At 53.1% G+C, this 14508-nt stretch overlaps 1 protein-coding gene across 11 annotated transcripts in view; it reads right to left on the bottom strand.

The window, feature by feature from the left end:
* COL11A2 (collagen type XI alpha 2 chain) overlaps positions 1–14392 on the bottom strand; it is a 29340-nt gene extending 14948 nt beyond the window's left edge. Inside the window, exons 1-24 of one of the 11 annotated variants that reach the window (XM_053905155.1) lie at positions 14035–14392; positions 13622–13770; positions 10888–11037; positions 10541–10751; positions 9920–10082; positions 8294–8485; positions 7321–7398; positions 6909–7160; positions 6601–6663; positions 5747–5926; positions 3555–3614; positions 3411–3452; positions 3123–3185; positions 2677–2751; positions 2117–2203; positions 1829–1885; positions 1606–1659; positions 1464–1517; positions 1312–1365; positions 1090–1143; positions 831–884; positions 704–748; positions 528–581; positions 51–95 (exon numbers count right to left, since the gene is read on the bottom strand). In XM_053905155.1, the coding sequence (XP_053761130.1) occupies positions 51–95; positions 528–581; positions 704–748; positions 831–884; positions 1090–1143; positions 1312–1365; positions 1464–1517; positions 1606–1659; positions 1829–1885; positions 2117–2203; positions 2677–2751; positions 3123–3185; positions 3411–3452; positions 3555–3614; positions 5747–5926; positions 6601–6663; positions 6909–7160; positions 7321–7398; positions 8294–8485; positions 9920–10082; positions 10541–10751; positions 10888–11037; positions 13622–13703 (2169 nt within the window). In that variant the 5' untranslated portion in view covers positions 13704–13770; positions 14035–14392. Of the gene's footprint in view, positions 1–50; positions 96–527; positions 582–703; positions 749–830; positions 885–1089; positions 1144–1311; positions 1366–1463; positions 1518–1605; positions 1660–1828; positions 1886–2116; positions 2204–2676; positions 2752–3122; positions 3186–3410; positions 3453–3554; positions 3615–5746; positions 5927–6600; positions 6664–6908; positions 7161–7320; positions 7399–8293; positions 8486–9919; positions 10083–10540; positions 10752–10887; positions 11038–13621; positions 13940–14034 lie in introns of those variants that run through there. The other 10 variants (XM_019456725.2, XM_019456728.2, XM_019456730.2 and 7 more) reach the window with 10 other exon arrangements.
* Positions 14393–14508: the final 116 nt, after the last annotated feature.

Here is a 14508-nt window from a genome sequence, read left to right as displayed (position 1 = left end):
AACAGGACCTTGGCTCAGGGCCAGGTGGTGTCTCTGTGCCCATTACTCACCAAGCTCCCTTTGGGACCATGGGGACCATCCATGCCTCGGACTCCCTGAAACATGAGAGGGGCGTGAGCAGGCTGGAAGATGGGGCCAGGGCCCTGGAAGGACCTGTGGTTTCTGAGAGGCCCAGTCATTCCAGAGGGTGGGATGGGGCAGCCTGACATCGGTCAGACCTCCAATTCATCCCAAACCTAAGCAAACATAGCCAGCCCAGATCCACAGGGCGTAGGTCTATGGGTCTGTGGGTTTGTGGGGTTTTGTTTTTCTTCAGAATTTTTTTTAAGCTACCCTCAGAGCCTTTAGCACAGTGCACCATACGGCCCTGTAAGAGCACCTGGGAGTAAAGGCTGGAGCAGAGCTGGGGGCTGGGGGGGAAGGGAGAGGAAACCAGAAGTGTGGGAGGAAGAGGCAGCTAGAAAGGTTGGAGAGTTGGAAAGGTCAGGGGGTGAGGTCAGGGTCAGAAGTCAGGGATAGTCACATACCGGGGGTCCAGGAATACCAGGTGGGCCTTTGGGGCCAAGGAGACCTCGAGGTCCCTGCAATCAGGTGAGGGGAAGATATGGCATGTGTGGGCGAGAGGTAATGTGTCTCCTTCATGCCCATGCCGCTCCCCTGACATCCCCAGAGACCCCCCTCACCAAAACCCCTAGACACTCACTGATTCTCCAGGCAGTCCCCGAGGCCCAATCTCCCCATCGTCTCCCTGGAGGAGGAAGACATGATGAAGCAGCCTCACCTTCCCCACTTCTCCCATACTGAGTCCCTTCCCTAGCCACAATACTTACCCGCTCTCCATCCTCACCAGGGGGGCCAGGAAGACCCTGGGCACCAGTATCACCCTGGAAAATGGGGGAAGAGATAAGAGGGGCCTCAGAACCCCCAATTCAGGCAGATACTGACCCTCTTTAATTAACCAATCAGTTTCACCCATTGAGTTCCTCCTGGGACCCTCAGCCTCCTCCTCTTGCCTTGAGATCCCTACCTCCCCACCCCTCCATGGAAGGTCTACCCCTCATCACAATGCACTACCCCCAATATACTCACCCTATGTCCCTTCTCCCCAGGTAGCCCTGGGAGTCCATCAAAACCTCGGTCACCCTAGGGGAAGAGGGCAGCCCAAGTGAGGTCCCAGCCCTTTACCCACCCTATCCATCCCTACTTTGTCCTGAGTGCCGCTTCATGGGGAAACCTGGGGAATTTAGTAATCCCCAGAGCTTAGATAGTGCTAGAAGCCACAGACATCAGAGAGGGACCCATACTTGTTACCTTCACTCCAGGTTCTCCAGGCATCCCTCGAGCTCCATCAGCACCTGCTCGGCCCTGGGGTGCAAAGGAAGTGTCAGAGCAAACAGAGGCACATTCCTTCACACTTTGTGTGTGCCCTCTCTCCCACCCACACCCACCACACCCCCACTCACCCTTCGCCCAGCCTTGCCAGGAGGGCCTGTGAGGCCTTGAGGTCCTCTGGGGCCCTGGTGAGGGAGAGTCAGGGGCAGGGTTAAAGGGCATAGACAGAAAGGGAGGCCCTGGATGGGGGATCAAATGGGTGGGGCTTGTCACCTGAGGTCCTAGGTCTCCAGATTCTCCTTTCAGGCCAGGGCTCCCAGGCTGTCCCTGTGACAGAGAAGAGAGGTGGCTATGTTAAATGATACACCCAACAGTGACTTCAAAGCCCTCCCCAAAATAAGCAAAATAACTTTCAACATGGTCCCTTTCTAGAACTATCCCTACCCCCGCCACACACACACAAAGAACTCCATACCCCAATACCCCACTCACTCACCAAGGGTCCAGGGCGGCCTGTGTATCCCATGGGGCCAGGGGGTCCTCGGAGCGCCAGCTAGGGAAGCAGGGGACACAGCAGAGCTGAGGAAGAGGTAGCTGGAAACTCCCAACCCCAGTACACCTTCCACCTTCCAAATTTGCACTTCCACTCCTTGTATTCCCCCAAACCTTACTCTCAGCCTCAAACCAACCCATACCTTACCCTCCTCCACAGTTACTCCAACCTACCCTTTCAATCCCTCCTAAAGTCTTCATTTGCCCTCCATGCCCCTCCAGCCTTATTTACCCGTGCTTGCTGCAGAATCGCCTGGGCCTGAGCCTCCTGGGCTGCTACCACAGGGCCCTTGTCACCCCCACCACTGCCAAACCGGAACTGAGGGGCAGAGAGAGAGGAAGGTGTAGGTTCTCTTCCAGGAAACCCATGTGACTCTCCCAACCAGAGGCTTCATCCAGAATTTCTGCCCCATCTCCCCGGTTCGGGGACAGCCCCACCCCATGCCTTCCTCCACTGTCTCCCACAGAAGTTTTCCAGATAATCACATAGAGATTTTCAGAAACTACTCGCATCTTCCTCCCCTACTCTCTGGCTTCTTCCTCTGGGAAAACTCTCCTAGAGCTTTTAGAAGTTCTAGACTTCCTGAAATATAGGATTTTCTGCCCAGTTCTAGATGATCCATGTTTGGTTCCAGGTCATCTAATGAGATCTAGTCCATCCACCTCAAAGATCAATCTCTTTGAGTTGATGGTCTTTAGAGAATCCTCCTTTGCTCTCCTGGTCTTCTGGTTCTTGGTGACAGAACATGATTCCCCTACCTTCCCCATTCCAAAGCCCAGAAGACAACTCACTGGGAGCATGAGCGATGTGCCAGGAGGTCCAGGGGCCCCATCTGATCCAGGGAGCCCTGCTCGGCCAGGGGGGCCCTGGAGTGGGGAGAAAATGAGGATAGGTGATAGGTAGGGAATGTTAGGGTCCTGGCATCATTGTGAATCCGTCTACAGGATAAATGTAGACTTTTCTAGATCTTTCCTGAACCCTCCCACTCCCACAGAGAAAAATGAGAGTGAGACACCAGATTACTCCCCTCCCCATCCAGAGCCTGTCCTCCTTTCTGGGTGTTGGAGAGCACACCAGCCCTTTGTTCATTAATCAATCTGCTAATGAGGAGTTATTGAGCATGGTGCCCCCATTGGGTTCTAGAGGCTCCTATGCAGCCCTTCCCTCATAACACACACACACACACACACACACACACACACACACACGTGCATGTGCACACACGCTGCCCCCTTACCCTCTCGCCAGGGTCTCCAACTGGGCCTGGGTTGCCCTGGATGCCAGGGGGACCAATCAACCCCTGAGGAACAAATGAGGAGTGGGTCAGGTGTGGCATTCACATAGAAGAGGGGTATGTGGCTGAAGAGTGGTCTCTATAAAAGAGATTTGAGGATCTTGGAAGCTTTGGAAGGATTCTCCAGAGTTCCAAGAAGGAAGCCTGGTCATATGTGGAGAAGGCAAAGATGATTGTGTAAGTAGGGTCTCTGAGAAAAGAATGGAGGCTAAAGGTCACAGCTAGACTCACCGCAGGGCCTTCTGGGCCAGGAGGCCCCTCCACCAGCATACCCTGTAGAGCCAAAGGTTGAAAGTCAGAGGCTACAGGGCTAGCAACCCACCTCCTTTTCTTCTTCCCCCTGCCTTCAGCTCAGTGATCAACAGACCAACTTACAGGTTCCAGCACCGCAGGTTCCCCCTTCTCTCCCTTCAGCCCCCGGGGTCCACGGGCAGCCTGAAGAAGACACACATGTAACCCCCAGTGGGACCGGTGAGCACCCAGGACACCAATACTACCCCCATCCTAACTCCTACTTTCTTTCATTCCCAGATCCTCTGGACACCTCCCTAACCCTACCCCCAAAGTCCCCCAGCCCTCTCCTAAGACTCCCTCTTCCCAGACCTCCCAAGCCTTCCAAGGAGACCTCAGGGCCCTCCACCTCCCAATTCCCAGCCCCACCTTAGCAAATACACTTCCTCATCTCCCTTAGGACCTCTTTCAGGAAGGTTTTCACCCCAACCCTTTCTGGGATTCCAAACTCCCCAACCTCCCCCAAACTCTCTCTGACCCCAGGAATACTTAGAACTTTAAGAAAACATCAACATCCTTACCCTTACCCCAATCCACCAAATAAGAATCTCTCTAAGATTGTGGATTGATTTTATCTGGGTTTGGAGGGAGGGCATGGATCCATATGAGAATCAGATATAATCCATGAAGTCTTTTCCAGAAAAGAAAAGGTGTACACCTTTGTGCACAGAATTTTTCTTAGAATTTCAAGGGGTTCACAAAGTTCAAAACTCTCCAGAGATTAAACATCCATACTCTAAATAGATTTGGAGATCAGGCCCCCCTGATATGCCAAACTCAGACCTCATAACTGTTTTTTTTTTTTTGGAAAAATACAGCTCTTGGACTGTTGCTCAAGCCCCAGAGCAGACTCCCCCGGCCCCGTTCTTCTCCCAAGAGGGACACTACACCCTTCCTCTGGCCCTCATATATACTCCAAGCCCACCAGTTCTTGCTTTTCTACACTTCTCAGATGTCCACTCCCAACACTAAGGCCAAAACCAAGATAAGGATGGGAAGAATGGAAATCATTCCCCAACACCCCCAACTCTCCCAGCAAAGATCTTCAGAATGTACCCCTCCACCTCCATCCTGCCAAACAGCAATGACCAACTTCTGAACTTTCCCATATCCCAGATCAACCCCAAATTTCCAAAAAGCAGCAAAAGGGAAAGGCAGCAGAGGGTTCAGAGTGGCAATATTAGAGAAGGGAAGTGTGGGATGAGGCAGCAGTGTAGAGGAGCCAGCTCTAATTGCAAGGCAAGCAAAAGATGAATGGAGTAGACAGGAAATATCCCAACTGAGAGGGAGTGGTCGAAGACCTGGGAAACAATTAAGGGAGACATTTCAAAGGGACAAACACTTGGAAACAAGAATGATGCCAGGGCCAAGAAAAATTAAACATGGCCAAGATAGCTAGAAAATGAACTCGACAAACAGGAAGTGGTTGGACAGACAGGAAACAGCTAAGAAAAGAGGATCCAGGAAGTGGACCTTCAACAACAACATGGCTACCATGACCAAGAGAAAGAAGAAGTTCACAAAACAGATAAAAAGTGACTCCTGGAAAGGGGATTATTACAATGAAATGTGATTCTTCCAGAAAATACAAACATTGAGGCTAGAACACACAGGAGGTAGCCATGACAAATATCTAGGCCCACAATGGAAACTTTTTGGATTTGGATGACCTGAGACACACAGGAAGTGGCTTATTAGCAAAGGAAAGCTGATGAAGACAGCATGAAAAACCAGAAGCAAAACATAAATAAGTTCCTTTCAGTACAAATTTTCACAGTCACCAAGATGGCCATGGCCAGAGAAGACAGGAAAGGGCAGACAGGAAGTGGCTGTAGGTTAGAAAATATGACACAGGAAGTTAGATCATTTGGCAGCAACATGGATAAGAAATTGTTTTTACCAAGAAGAAATGATGGAGACAGACTGAAAACGGACACAAAGTAGGGGCTTAGTGACCAAAAGCTTTCTGAAATACAGCTTTATTAAGACAGAAAGTGGCCAAGAAAGACAGGAGGTGGCCATAGGATTAAAAAAGAAAGAAAATACCAATTTCCCTGGGAAGAGGAATCCATGAGGAGTCACAAAGCAAGGTATTTGGCAAGAGAAAGCAGAAAGTAATCCTTTCAAGCAACATATACAACTTATATGAACAGAAAATGGCAAATCATCAATGGGAAGTAGCTTGCAGCCAACAGACAAGAATCAAAAACAACAGGAAGCAATTCTTAGAGCTACCACTGGAGGTCAAGAATGGAAGAGGAGCTCCTTTCACTTACGGCTCCCGAGTGGGCTGTCTCCGCAGACAGGGCAGGGCCAAGCTCCGTCTCCTCACGATAATCGTCCCCATAGCCATATGTGTAATCGTAGGGCCCTGCTGGGGGGTCTGTGCCACCCTCCCCATAGTCCTCTGTCAGGAACCTGTCGGCTGTGGAGGGGACCTGGAGATCTGTCTGCTCCTTCCCGGGGATGGGGAGGGAGAGGGGTAGATGGGGGCATTAGGGCTGAGAGGAGGTTTTCCCTGGACCCAAGGGTGTGGCAACTTCTAGCCTTAAAGGATTCTGAGGGTAACTGGGACTGGAGTTTTTCCCCCAAGAAGAGCAAGGGAAATGGTTGCATAGAAAGGGGAAGGCCATCAAAGACCCAAAATGAGGAGGGATGCCCCAAAAATGGGCCTGGTGGGAAGAAATGATAAATTACAAGAAGAAAGAAGGATGGCCGGAGGGCTGGACACAGAGTAAACAGTCCATAGAGATAATGGTAGACAAAGGATTCCAGAGAACAAAGAAATGGATGGAAAAACTGAGAGAAGAGAAAATGTGACAGCACTGGACAGAAAATGACTCCTGGGAAGAGAAATACAATACAGAAAATAAAACTTTTTGACATCAACATGGAGAGGTTACTCCAGAATCAAAGAATGGAAGGAGACATGGACACTGAAGAAAAATGGCCATACTTAGAAAGACAAGCAGACCAATAGGTCTGGAGTGACTGGAAGGCCACAAATGGATGTGACAAAGAACCCTCCGGCCAGAGGAATGGCTGATTCACCAAGATGACATGGGGCAAGGGGGGTGAGTCACAGATGCCCACTACCCCCAGCGGGGGTTAGGGTTGGGGATGAAGTTACCTCCTCATGGGGTGGCAAAGGGCTTGGTTCCAGGGTTCCTTCCTCTCCACCTGGGGTGGGATCCTAACCCCAAGGGGAAGGGGAAGAGTAGCATGGGGTGGGAAAGGAAGGAGAAAGGTTAGCGGGAAAGGAGGCAAAGCAGCACCTTGTCCCCCCACCCCCTCACCCCATGGGCAATGTCTGTCTGTGCTGGGGGGTGGGGGTTATCTCAGATCTTGCAGCCCCTTCGGAGGGGGGACAGTTTGGGGAGAGTGAATCTCCGAGGTCATAGAGGTTTGGGGGCACAGATCTGGATGCCCCAGCTCTACCTGCCGGTAACCGCTTCCTCTGGTCCTGGGGGGGGCCCGGGCAGTGGGGGGAGCTGCCCGTCGAGCTGGGCGTCGGAAGGGGGGAGGATGGCCCCGTGCTTGGCCAGAACCTCCAATTCGAGAGGGCCTCCGGCCTGGTGAGGGGGGCGCCTGCCGGGCTGCTGACCTCTTGGCAGGTGGGGTAGGCTTTCTGGGAGGGGTCCGACGCCCCCTGGGGGAAGGGAGCGCCCTGCGGTTGGGGCTCGGTGGCCTCTGCAGCAGAGAGACATGGGAGGGGGCAGTGAGGAAACTCCTATAATCTAAATATATAATGTCTCTTCCCACATGTTAAGAGGGGAGGAAGGTGTCATAGGAGATGTTTGCAAGGGGTGGTAGGAGGAAGGGGAGAACTGATGGGGTCCCTCAAGTTTACCTGATAATCAGGGGTCGTCCCTGTAGTCATCTCATCGTAATAGGGGGTCTCGTAGTCATAGAAGAAAGACTCAGTGGGCTGGGGTTCGGGAAGGGGCAGTGGGAATAGTAGGAAGAGGTAGAGGTGCAAGAGTGAGGAGAGGGAAATGAGATAGTGTGGGAGTTTGGAAAAAAGGGTAGGAGTTGAGGATGAAAGGAGAGGTCAGGGGGTCAGGAGAAGATGCGGAGAGGTGGGAAGGGGGGGGTGGATCCCACATGTGGGACAGAAGCAGAGACATGATTAAGAGATTGACCATCTAAACTTCAGACCACTGACCCCAGATCATATCTCACCCCTAACCATCTGGACCCTACCCAATCCAGAATTCCTTTCCCTCCCCTCCCCCACAGCCCCTTACTCTGCATCTCCATATGCAGGGGGCCAGAGACTGGGCTCCTACACAGAATCCCATAGACCCAGCCCTCCTCTGGGATTTTCTCTATCTCCTGCTCCTTCCCATTTCTCTTCCTAGGTCTTACCATAACAGCTTCCTTCTCGCTCGTTCTGTCTCTCCCCTTCCATGCTCTCCCATCTGCCATCCTCTGTCCCGAAATCTTCCCACACACACACACATACACACTGTCCCCCAATCTCTTAATTCAAGGAAGGGATGGGAAACCCAAGGACACAGTCCCAGAAAGACTGGCAGAGGAAAGGAGACATGAGCAGGGGACACAGCTCCCAGCCATGAATTCTTCATAATGACACTTTTTATTTTTAATTGAAAATAAAAAGGTTGATGAATGAGGACTGGGAGGAGGGAGTGATGAGAATAGGGAGGTATGGTTAGGGAGCAGCCCTAGTGGAGGGGAGGATGGGAGCCCAAAATAGTATGGGGAGCTCTGGAACATTGGGGGAATTGCCCTGGAGAGGTGTATGGGTACCTTCCCTCCCTGGGGTATGCTGTGGTTTGGGGTTCACCCAGTTCTCTCACCTGTCGCTGGGGTTCCTGATTTTGTGGCCTATGAAGTCTTGGTGGCTGCTGCTTTGGAGATCTCTGGGCCCTGTGAGAGTGTTGTTTCTGAGGTCTCTCCCTCCAAGCTCCCTCACACTCCAGCTCCTTCTGTTCACAGGATTCGTAGGCAGCTTGCACCCCTGGGACAATGACAAGCTCCTGGATGTCACCCTACAAAGACACAAGGAAGAAACACCAATGGAGGGAGGCAGAGAGGGCCTCAGAGAGAAACAGAAGGTAGAGTTTGGGACACAAGGTAAGAGCCAATCCTATGTAAAACAACATAATGGGAGAAGATCATTATCAGCCTTTTCAGTTTTCAAAAGACCTTCTCATCCATAATCCCATTGGACCTTCACAACAACTGGGAAAGTCAGTAGGATAAGGATATTTACGCCTATTGTCTGATATATTCCATTCAGAAAAGCTCAAAGGGACAATGACTGCCCCCAAGGTCACTTTCAATGGTAGACTCAAGACTAGAATTCAAACATTCCAACTCTAAGTCCAACACTGTTTGCCTACCTCCTGCCCCTATGGTAATGCATCAACTTTTTCACAAAGGCCCTGGAAACAATGGCCCAACCTTAGTTGCTTTGACCTGCCAATGGCAGTGATGATGATAATTCTCAGAACCTCTAGAAATGGGGGAGAGGGAAGCCATTTTTGAATTCCAATGGCATTTACTTGTGCCCACACATGGTACTTAGCACACCCTGCCTTATATTGTAGTTTGGGGTTATTGTCTCATCTTCAAAGAGGAGCCAGGAGCTGCTAAGAATAATAGAGACCTTATATTACTCTTCTGTGTTCCCCCTGAAACTGGGACAGCAGGTATTCAGAGAATATTGACTGGCTAGGTGAGAGGATAGATGGATGGATGGATGGATGGATGGATGGATGGATGGATGGATGGGGGCTCAAATGCACCACTGGCTGGAGGGTTGGTGGATGGTGAATGAGCGAATGAATGAATGAAAGAATTGGTGGGTAGATAAATGGAGGTGAGAAATAGAGGAAACAGAATGGTAGGTAGGTAGGTGGATGGAAGGGAACATGTGAATGAATGAATGATTGGATGGAGAGTGGTTGGGTGAGGATATAGGTGGGTGAATGAGTGGATGAATGAATACATGCATCCTCATATGTATGGGTAGATGGGCTGGGTGGGTGGATGAATGAAGGAACTAATGGATGGGTTCAAGATGGATAGATTGATGGATGAGTGAAGAAGAAAGTGGCAGGGCAGAGGAAGATGGGCAAGCGTGTGGATACAAACCTGAATGCTTGATTAGTGTGTGAGCACATAAATGAATGGGTGGGAATTACATGAGTAAATGAATGGGTGGGTGCAGATAGAGATATTAGTTAAAGAGATGAATGGATAGGCGGACTGATGAAGACTGATGGAGACATCTGTCCTGCCATATACATGGGCACCTATTTCTCCTACATAGAAAATCAGCCCGGAGGATAGGATATGGAAATACAAACTCATAAGAGGTCAAATGAAGGGTCACGGCATAAGAAGATGGAGTACTGGTCCCAGAAGGGGAACAGACACAAGATATGAGACCAGAAATACCTCTGTTCTCTGTTTGTTACCTCAAACACTTCTTCATCCAGGATACGGGCACCAAAGATAATCACTCCATGGGTGTCCAACAGCGGACGAGCACTTCGGGGGAGAGGCCGGGTGACTCGCTTCTTGCAGTCAACTATGAGGGTGACAGACTGGCCCTTCACAGCCACTGCCACACGGTGCCACCTGGTCATGGAGGGAGCGGTTCAAGTGACTGACAGACGGGGGGCAGGGAGTCAACAGGGCTGGGGAGCAATTGATGGAAAGGTTGGAGCCAATGATAGTAATCGTAGTAGCATCATAACAGCTACCATTTGTTGAGTGTTTACAATGCACCAGGCACTACTTTTCTCATTTGATTCTCATGATTCTCATCCCTATTTTACAGCCCATAGAAACTGAGACTTAAAACAGTTAAGTAACTTGCCTAAGGCACAGGCAAGGATTTAAACTCTAAAGCCCAAAATCTGGGCTTGAAGTAGCTGAAGCCCAAAACCTGGGCTTGAAGTGTCGCTAGGTTGGTGACGTGTGGCCAAAAACGTTGGCAGGTTTCCTAGTTTAGGGAGTAGGGGTTCTGGGGCACTGGCCAGAGAGGAGCTCCTGAAGGTGTAGTCCAGGCAGACCAGAGGAGCAAACTGACTTACTTGCCATCTGCTAGGCTGAGGCCTCGGAAGACTGGCTGAGCGGGGGGTCGAGGCCTTCCAGTCTGGTCCTCATACAGGAAGCGGAAGGGTCGGCCAAGCTCCAGGCCCAGCTGTCGGACACCCTGGGCACTATAGAGAGTCAGGAGGGGAGCCTGGAGGCCAGGGCGGGTCCGGACAGCAGTCAGCAATGAGAAATCTTTGGGAAAACCTCCTGGTACCCGGGAGAGACATAACCAGGTGGAATGAGAGGCACAAAGAGCCAGAAAACCCTTCCCTTCTGGTGTCTGATTCCAGACCCCACCCCATGACCTACCCCAGCTCTCACTAGTTCACCATGTCACCCATACCTGGGAAGAGCTGGCGGGTGGGTGCACTGAGCTGGGCAGGTCGGGACACTCGGTAGGCCACATCAGCTGGACAGATGCCTCTCGCCCTCCGGACACCATCAGGAAGGGAGGGGAACCTCAGGGCCCGGAGCACATCCACAGGGGGTGCACCTGGGAAAGTCCATAAGGATCAGGAGAAGGGACACACCCTCAGGATGGCCAAGATATGGGGGTATTTGGGATCTAGAACTCCACTTCCTGGGGCTCAAACTCCCTGAAAAGAAAGGTCACCTCTTCCTTACTTGTCTCTGAATGCCCCTTAAATGGACGGGAAATCAGAGTCACCTGGGAAAGGGCAGCACTGGCCCTGTATTTAGCTCCATGTGACCCCTGCCCCTCTCCCTCTCAGTGTGTCTCACTCAGTCTCCTCTGGTCTTTGTCTTTCAGCCTATGAATCTCTCTCTACTCTCCACCATCTCCCCTTCTCTCTCTCCGTCTTACTCTCCCTGTCTCCACATCTATTGATCTTTGTGTCTCCCTGTCTTTCTCCCTCTCTCACTCCCTTTCTATATCTCTTGGTCCCTGGGTCTCTGGCCTCCTTCCCATATCTCCAGCACAAACAACATCTGGGCAATCGATCATCCTGGGCACAGGAGGTGCAGGGGGGCCACCAGGCAGGGAGCAGAGAGGCAGATCTAAGGGAACAGGGCTTCGGGCTGCTTCAGTTCCGTGTTTGGGGAGGTGGGGAGGACCACGCTGAGGAAGGAGAGAGCAGAAAGAGCCACCCCAGGCGTCTATACCCCTGGCTGGGAGATGGGCTGGGGGGCGGGGGTGGGAGCTGAAGCTGCCACGAGGAGCCGGAGCAGGTCCAGGGCCCTGAGCCACACATCTGTGGATCCCATCAGAGTCCTTGCCCAAAACCCGGGCAAGCTCCCCACACCTGGAACTTCAACCCTGCCCCACCACCCCCACCTCTTGGATCCAAAGATTCAAGACCCAGGCCATCAGCCCTATCCACCTTGAATTCAGCTTCCCAAGGCTCACACTCCCGGGAAGACAAAGGTCACCTCTCCCTCGCACTCCTCACGCCATCAGCTCCAGATTGGAAAAATTCCCAAAAAAAGTCCAGAAAAATTTTCACAGAAGCATGGTGCAGGGCAGGGGCCAGAGTGATCAGGAGAGGAGAGCTGGGTGGGGTGGGTGAGGTGGGGCGGACAGGCAGAGAAAAGGCCCTTTGAGTCCAGGCGCGGGGAAACCACGGCCGTGCCCTCCCCTTCACCAACACCCACCCCCCCGCCTTAGCCTGGCCCCTGAGTGTGGCAGCTCCGCAAACACCAACACACAAGGGCCGCTTTGAGAAAGGAAGGGTGAGTGAGACAGAGAGACAGAGACTCACAGAGACCCCAGGCCAAGGAGACCTGAGAGGCTCCCGCCTTTCACCAAACCCCACAGGAGTACAGTTCCATCCTATAGACGGTCTACCCACAGGTCTGCCCACCCATCTGCCCACCTCAGGCCACATACGTGCCCCACTGACTCCAGCCTCAGTCTGCCCCACACGCTCCCCACTAGTAGCCCCATCACCCCCACCATTCTACCTTTGGCCCCCAAATGCCCCATTTTTTACTCTAATGAAGTCCACACTAGCCTATCTACCTACAGAGTCCCATCTCTAGCCCCTCAGCCCCAAAACAAGAGACAGTCATCTCAGCCATCCCCTGCCTCCATGCTAGAGGGTTCCTTTCCTCCTTAAGAAAGATTCCAAGAGTCCAGAAACATCACACACTTCAATTTCCAGTCCCTCAGCCTCATCCTCCTCACATCTTGAAAGTTTTTCCTTCTGTAATCTAATCTAAATCCTTTATGCTGCTATTCTGACTATTTTCTCTCCAGATCAGAGAAGAAATGAATGGTGGAGTTATATGCAAATTATCCTCTAGTGTTTCTATGAGTGGGAGGCTGGCTCCTGCCTGCTTAGGACCCAGGTGCTCCCAGCCCCCTCCTGTCTGACATCAAATCCCTTTCCTAGGTGCCAGGACTTCTGGATCCTGGGAAAAAGAAGGAAAAGATTGGGGTGGTGGACACCAGGGTCCCAGGGGAGCCCCGCTGGCCAGAGGGGGAGGGGTGGGGCAGGAATGCAAAGAGTTGGCTCTCGCCTCAGACACCTGATCCCAGCCTGTCCAGCGGCCGTCCTGTTGGCAGCCAGCCCCAGTGCTCCCCAGAGCCAGCCGCGTGGCAGCATCGAGGGCACAGGGAGGGGGAAGGGGATCCTGTCGGAGAAGCCAGTGGGACAAACAGTCCAGGCATCCCTTCTTTCTCTACTCACTAGGCCCTGCTCTGACCCACAGATGCTCGCCCCTCACCCCAGACATATAGATAGAAAGCCTGGAAGATATACACACCGTCCTCACCCATCAACACTGGCATCCACCTGGCCACCCCAGCATTGGCTGGACTGCACCAGCTTTGGCCAGCTTTGGCTCTCCCAGAGTACCTCAGCATCCAGTCCCCTCTTTAGGTGAGCCTCCACCTTTCAGCTTTACCTGCCCTCTCCCAGTTACTCCAAGGAGGCAAAGAGATCCCTATCTTTGTTCCAAGGGAACCGAGTGACCTGCCCTCGAGTCTGGACCCTTAGCCCCCTAAATCCCCTTTTTGAACTTAGAAGCTCTGCCTCAGGCATCAGCTATCTCCTACCCAGGGGGGTACTCAGAGCTGCAGCCTGACTCCAAGAACCCAGGCGTCGGACTCCTCTTACCTGCCCAGGCAGGGACGGCGCTCAGCCCCAGCACCAGCGGTACCAGCAGGAGGAGGCGATGACAGCGGCTGCACCGCTCCATGGCTGGCGACCCGAACGCCCGGTCCCAAGGACCTACGGGCGGCCGGAGGCGCTGAACGCCCCCAAGGCTGACAGGAGAGTGCGAGCAGGCTTTGAGCCTCGGACGCCCGGGTCCTGCGGAGGTCAGAGGCTGTCGGGTAGCAACAGCTCTCAGCGGCCCAGCTCCATGCAACGAGGCGCCGTCGGGGCTCTGGCGCTGCTCCTTCCTCAGTGGCCGCCGCTCCTGTGTGTCCCCGGCCACCCCGGCGGCCCACAGCCCCCACCCCGCCCCCGCCCCCGGCCCAGCCCCCGCCTCCAACCGCCCGCCCACAGCCACCGAGGGGAAACCCCACCCTCGATCTCCACCTGGTTGGGGGGGGGGGGCGCGGTGGGAGACAGCAGCCCTCGTTCGCTGACCCTTGCTCCTTGCAGAGGCTGAATGGCCTATACCCCCGATTCCTTTTTCGGGAACCCCAATATCTCTTCCTCTGCCCCTTCCTTTTCTAGGACTCAGACGTCCAGTCAAAGCCCCCACCTCAATTCCCTCCCCGTTAAGGGCCCAGAGCCCCTTTTCAGCAGTCCTGGGCGGGATTTAGGGCACTGTGGGAGGAGAGAGGCGGGCCTGGGGGTCTCTACCTCCCCCCAACAGGTCTCCATAATTACTTCCCCTCGCCCCGCCCAGTGTAATTACAGAGCCGGCCTGGGGTGGGGGTATTTATAGACAAGGCTATAGATAGCGACTGGAGACCTGCAACCCGACGGCTGCGGGGGGGGGGGGGGGGGGGGGGGCAGGTGGTTAGAGGGGAGGCAGAGGGACTTAGTTTGGG

This window comes from Panthera pardus, unplaced genomic scaffold, assembly GCF_024362965.1.
Source record: "Panthera pardus isolate Hobbes unplaced genomic scaffold, ASM2436296v1 HiC_scaffold_17, whole genome shotgun sequence".
Lineage (NCBI taxonomy): Eukaryota > Metazoa > Chordata > Mammalia > Carnivora > Felidae > Panthera > Panthera pardus.
Note: the sequence above shows the minus strand (reverse complement) of the source record. Positions and strands in the feature narration are given on the sequence as shown.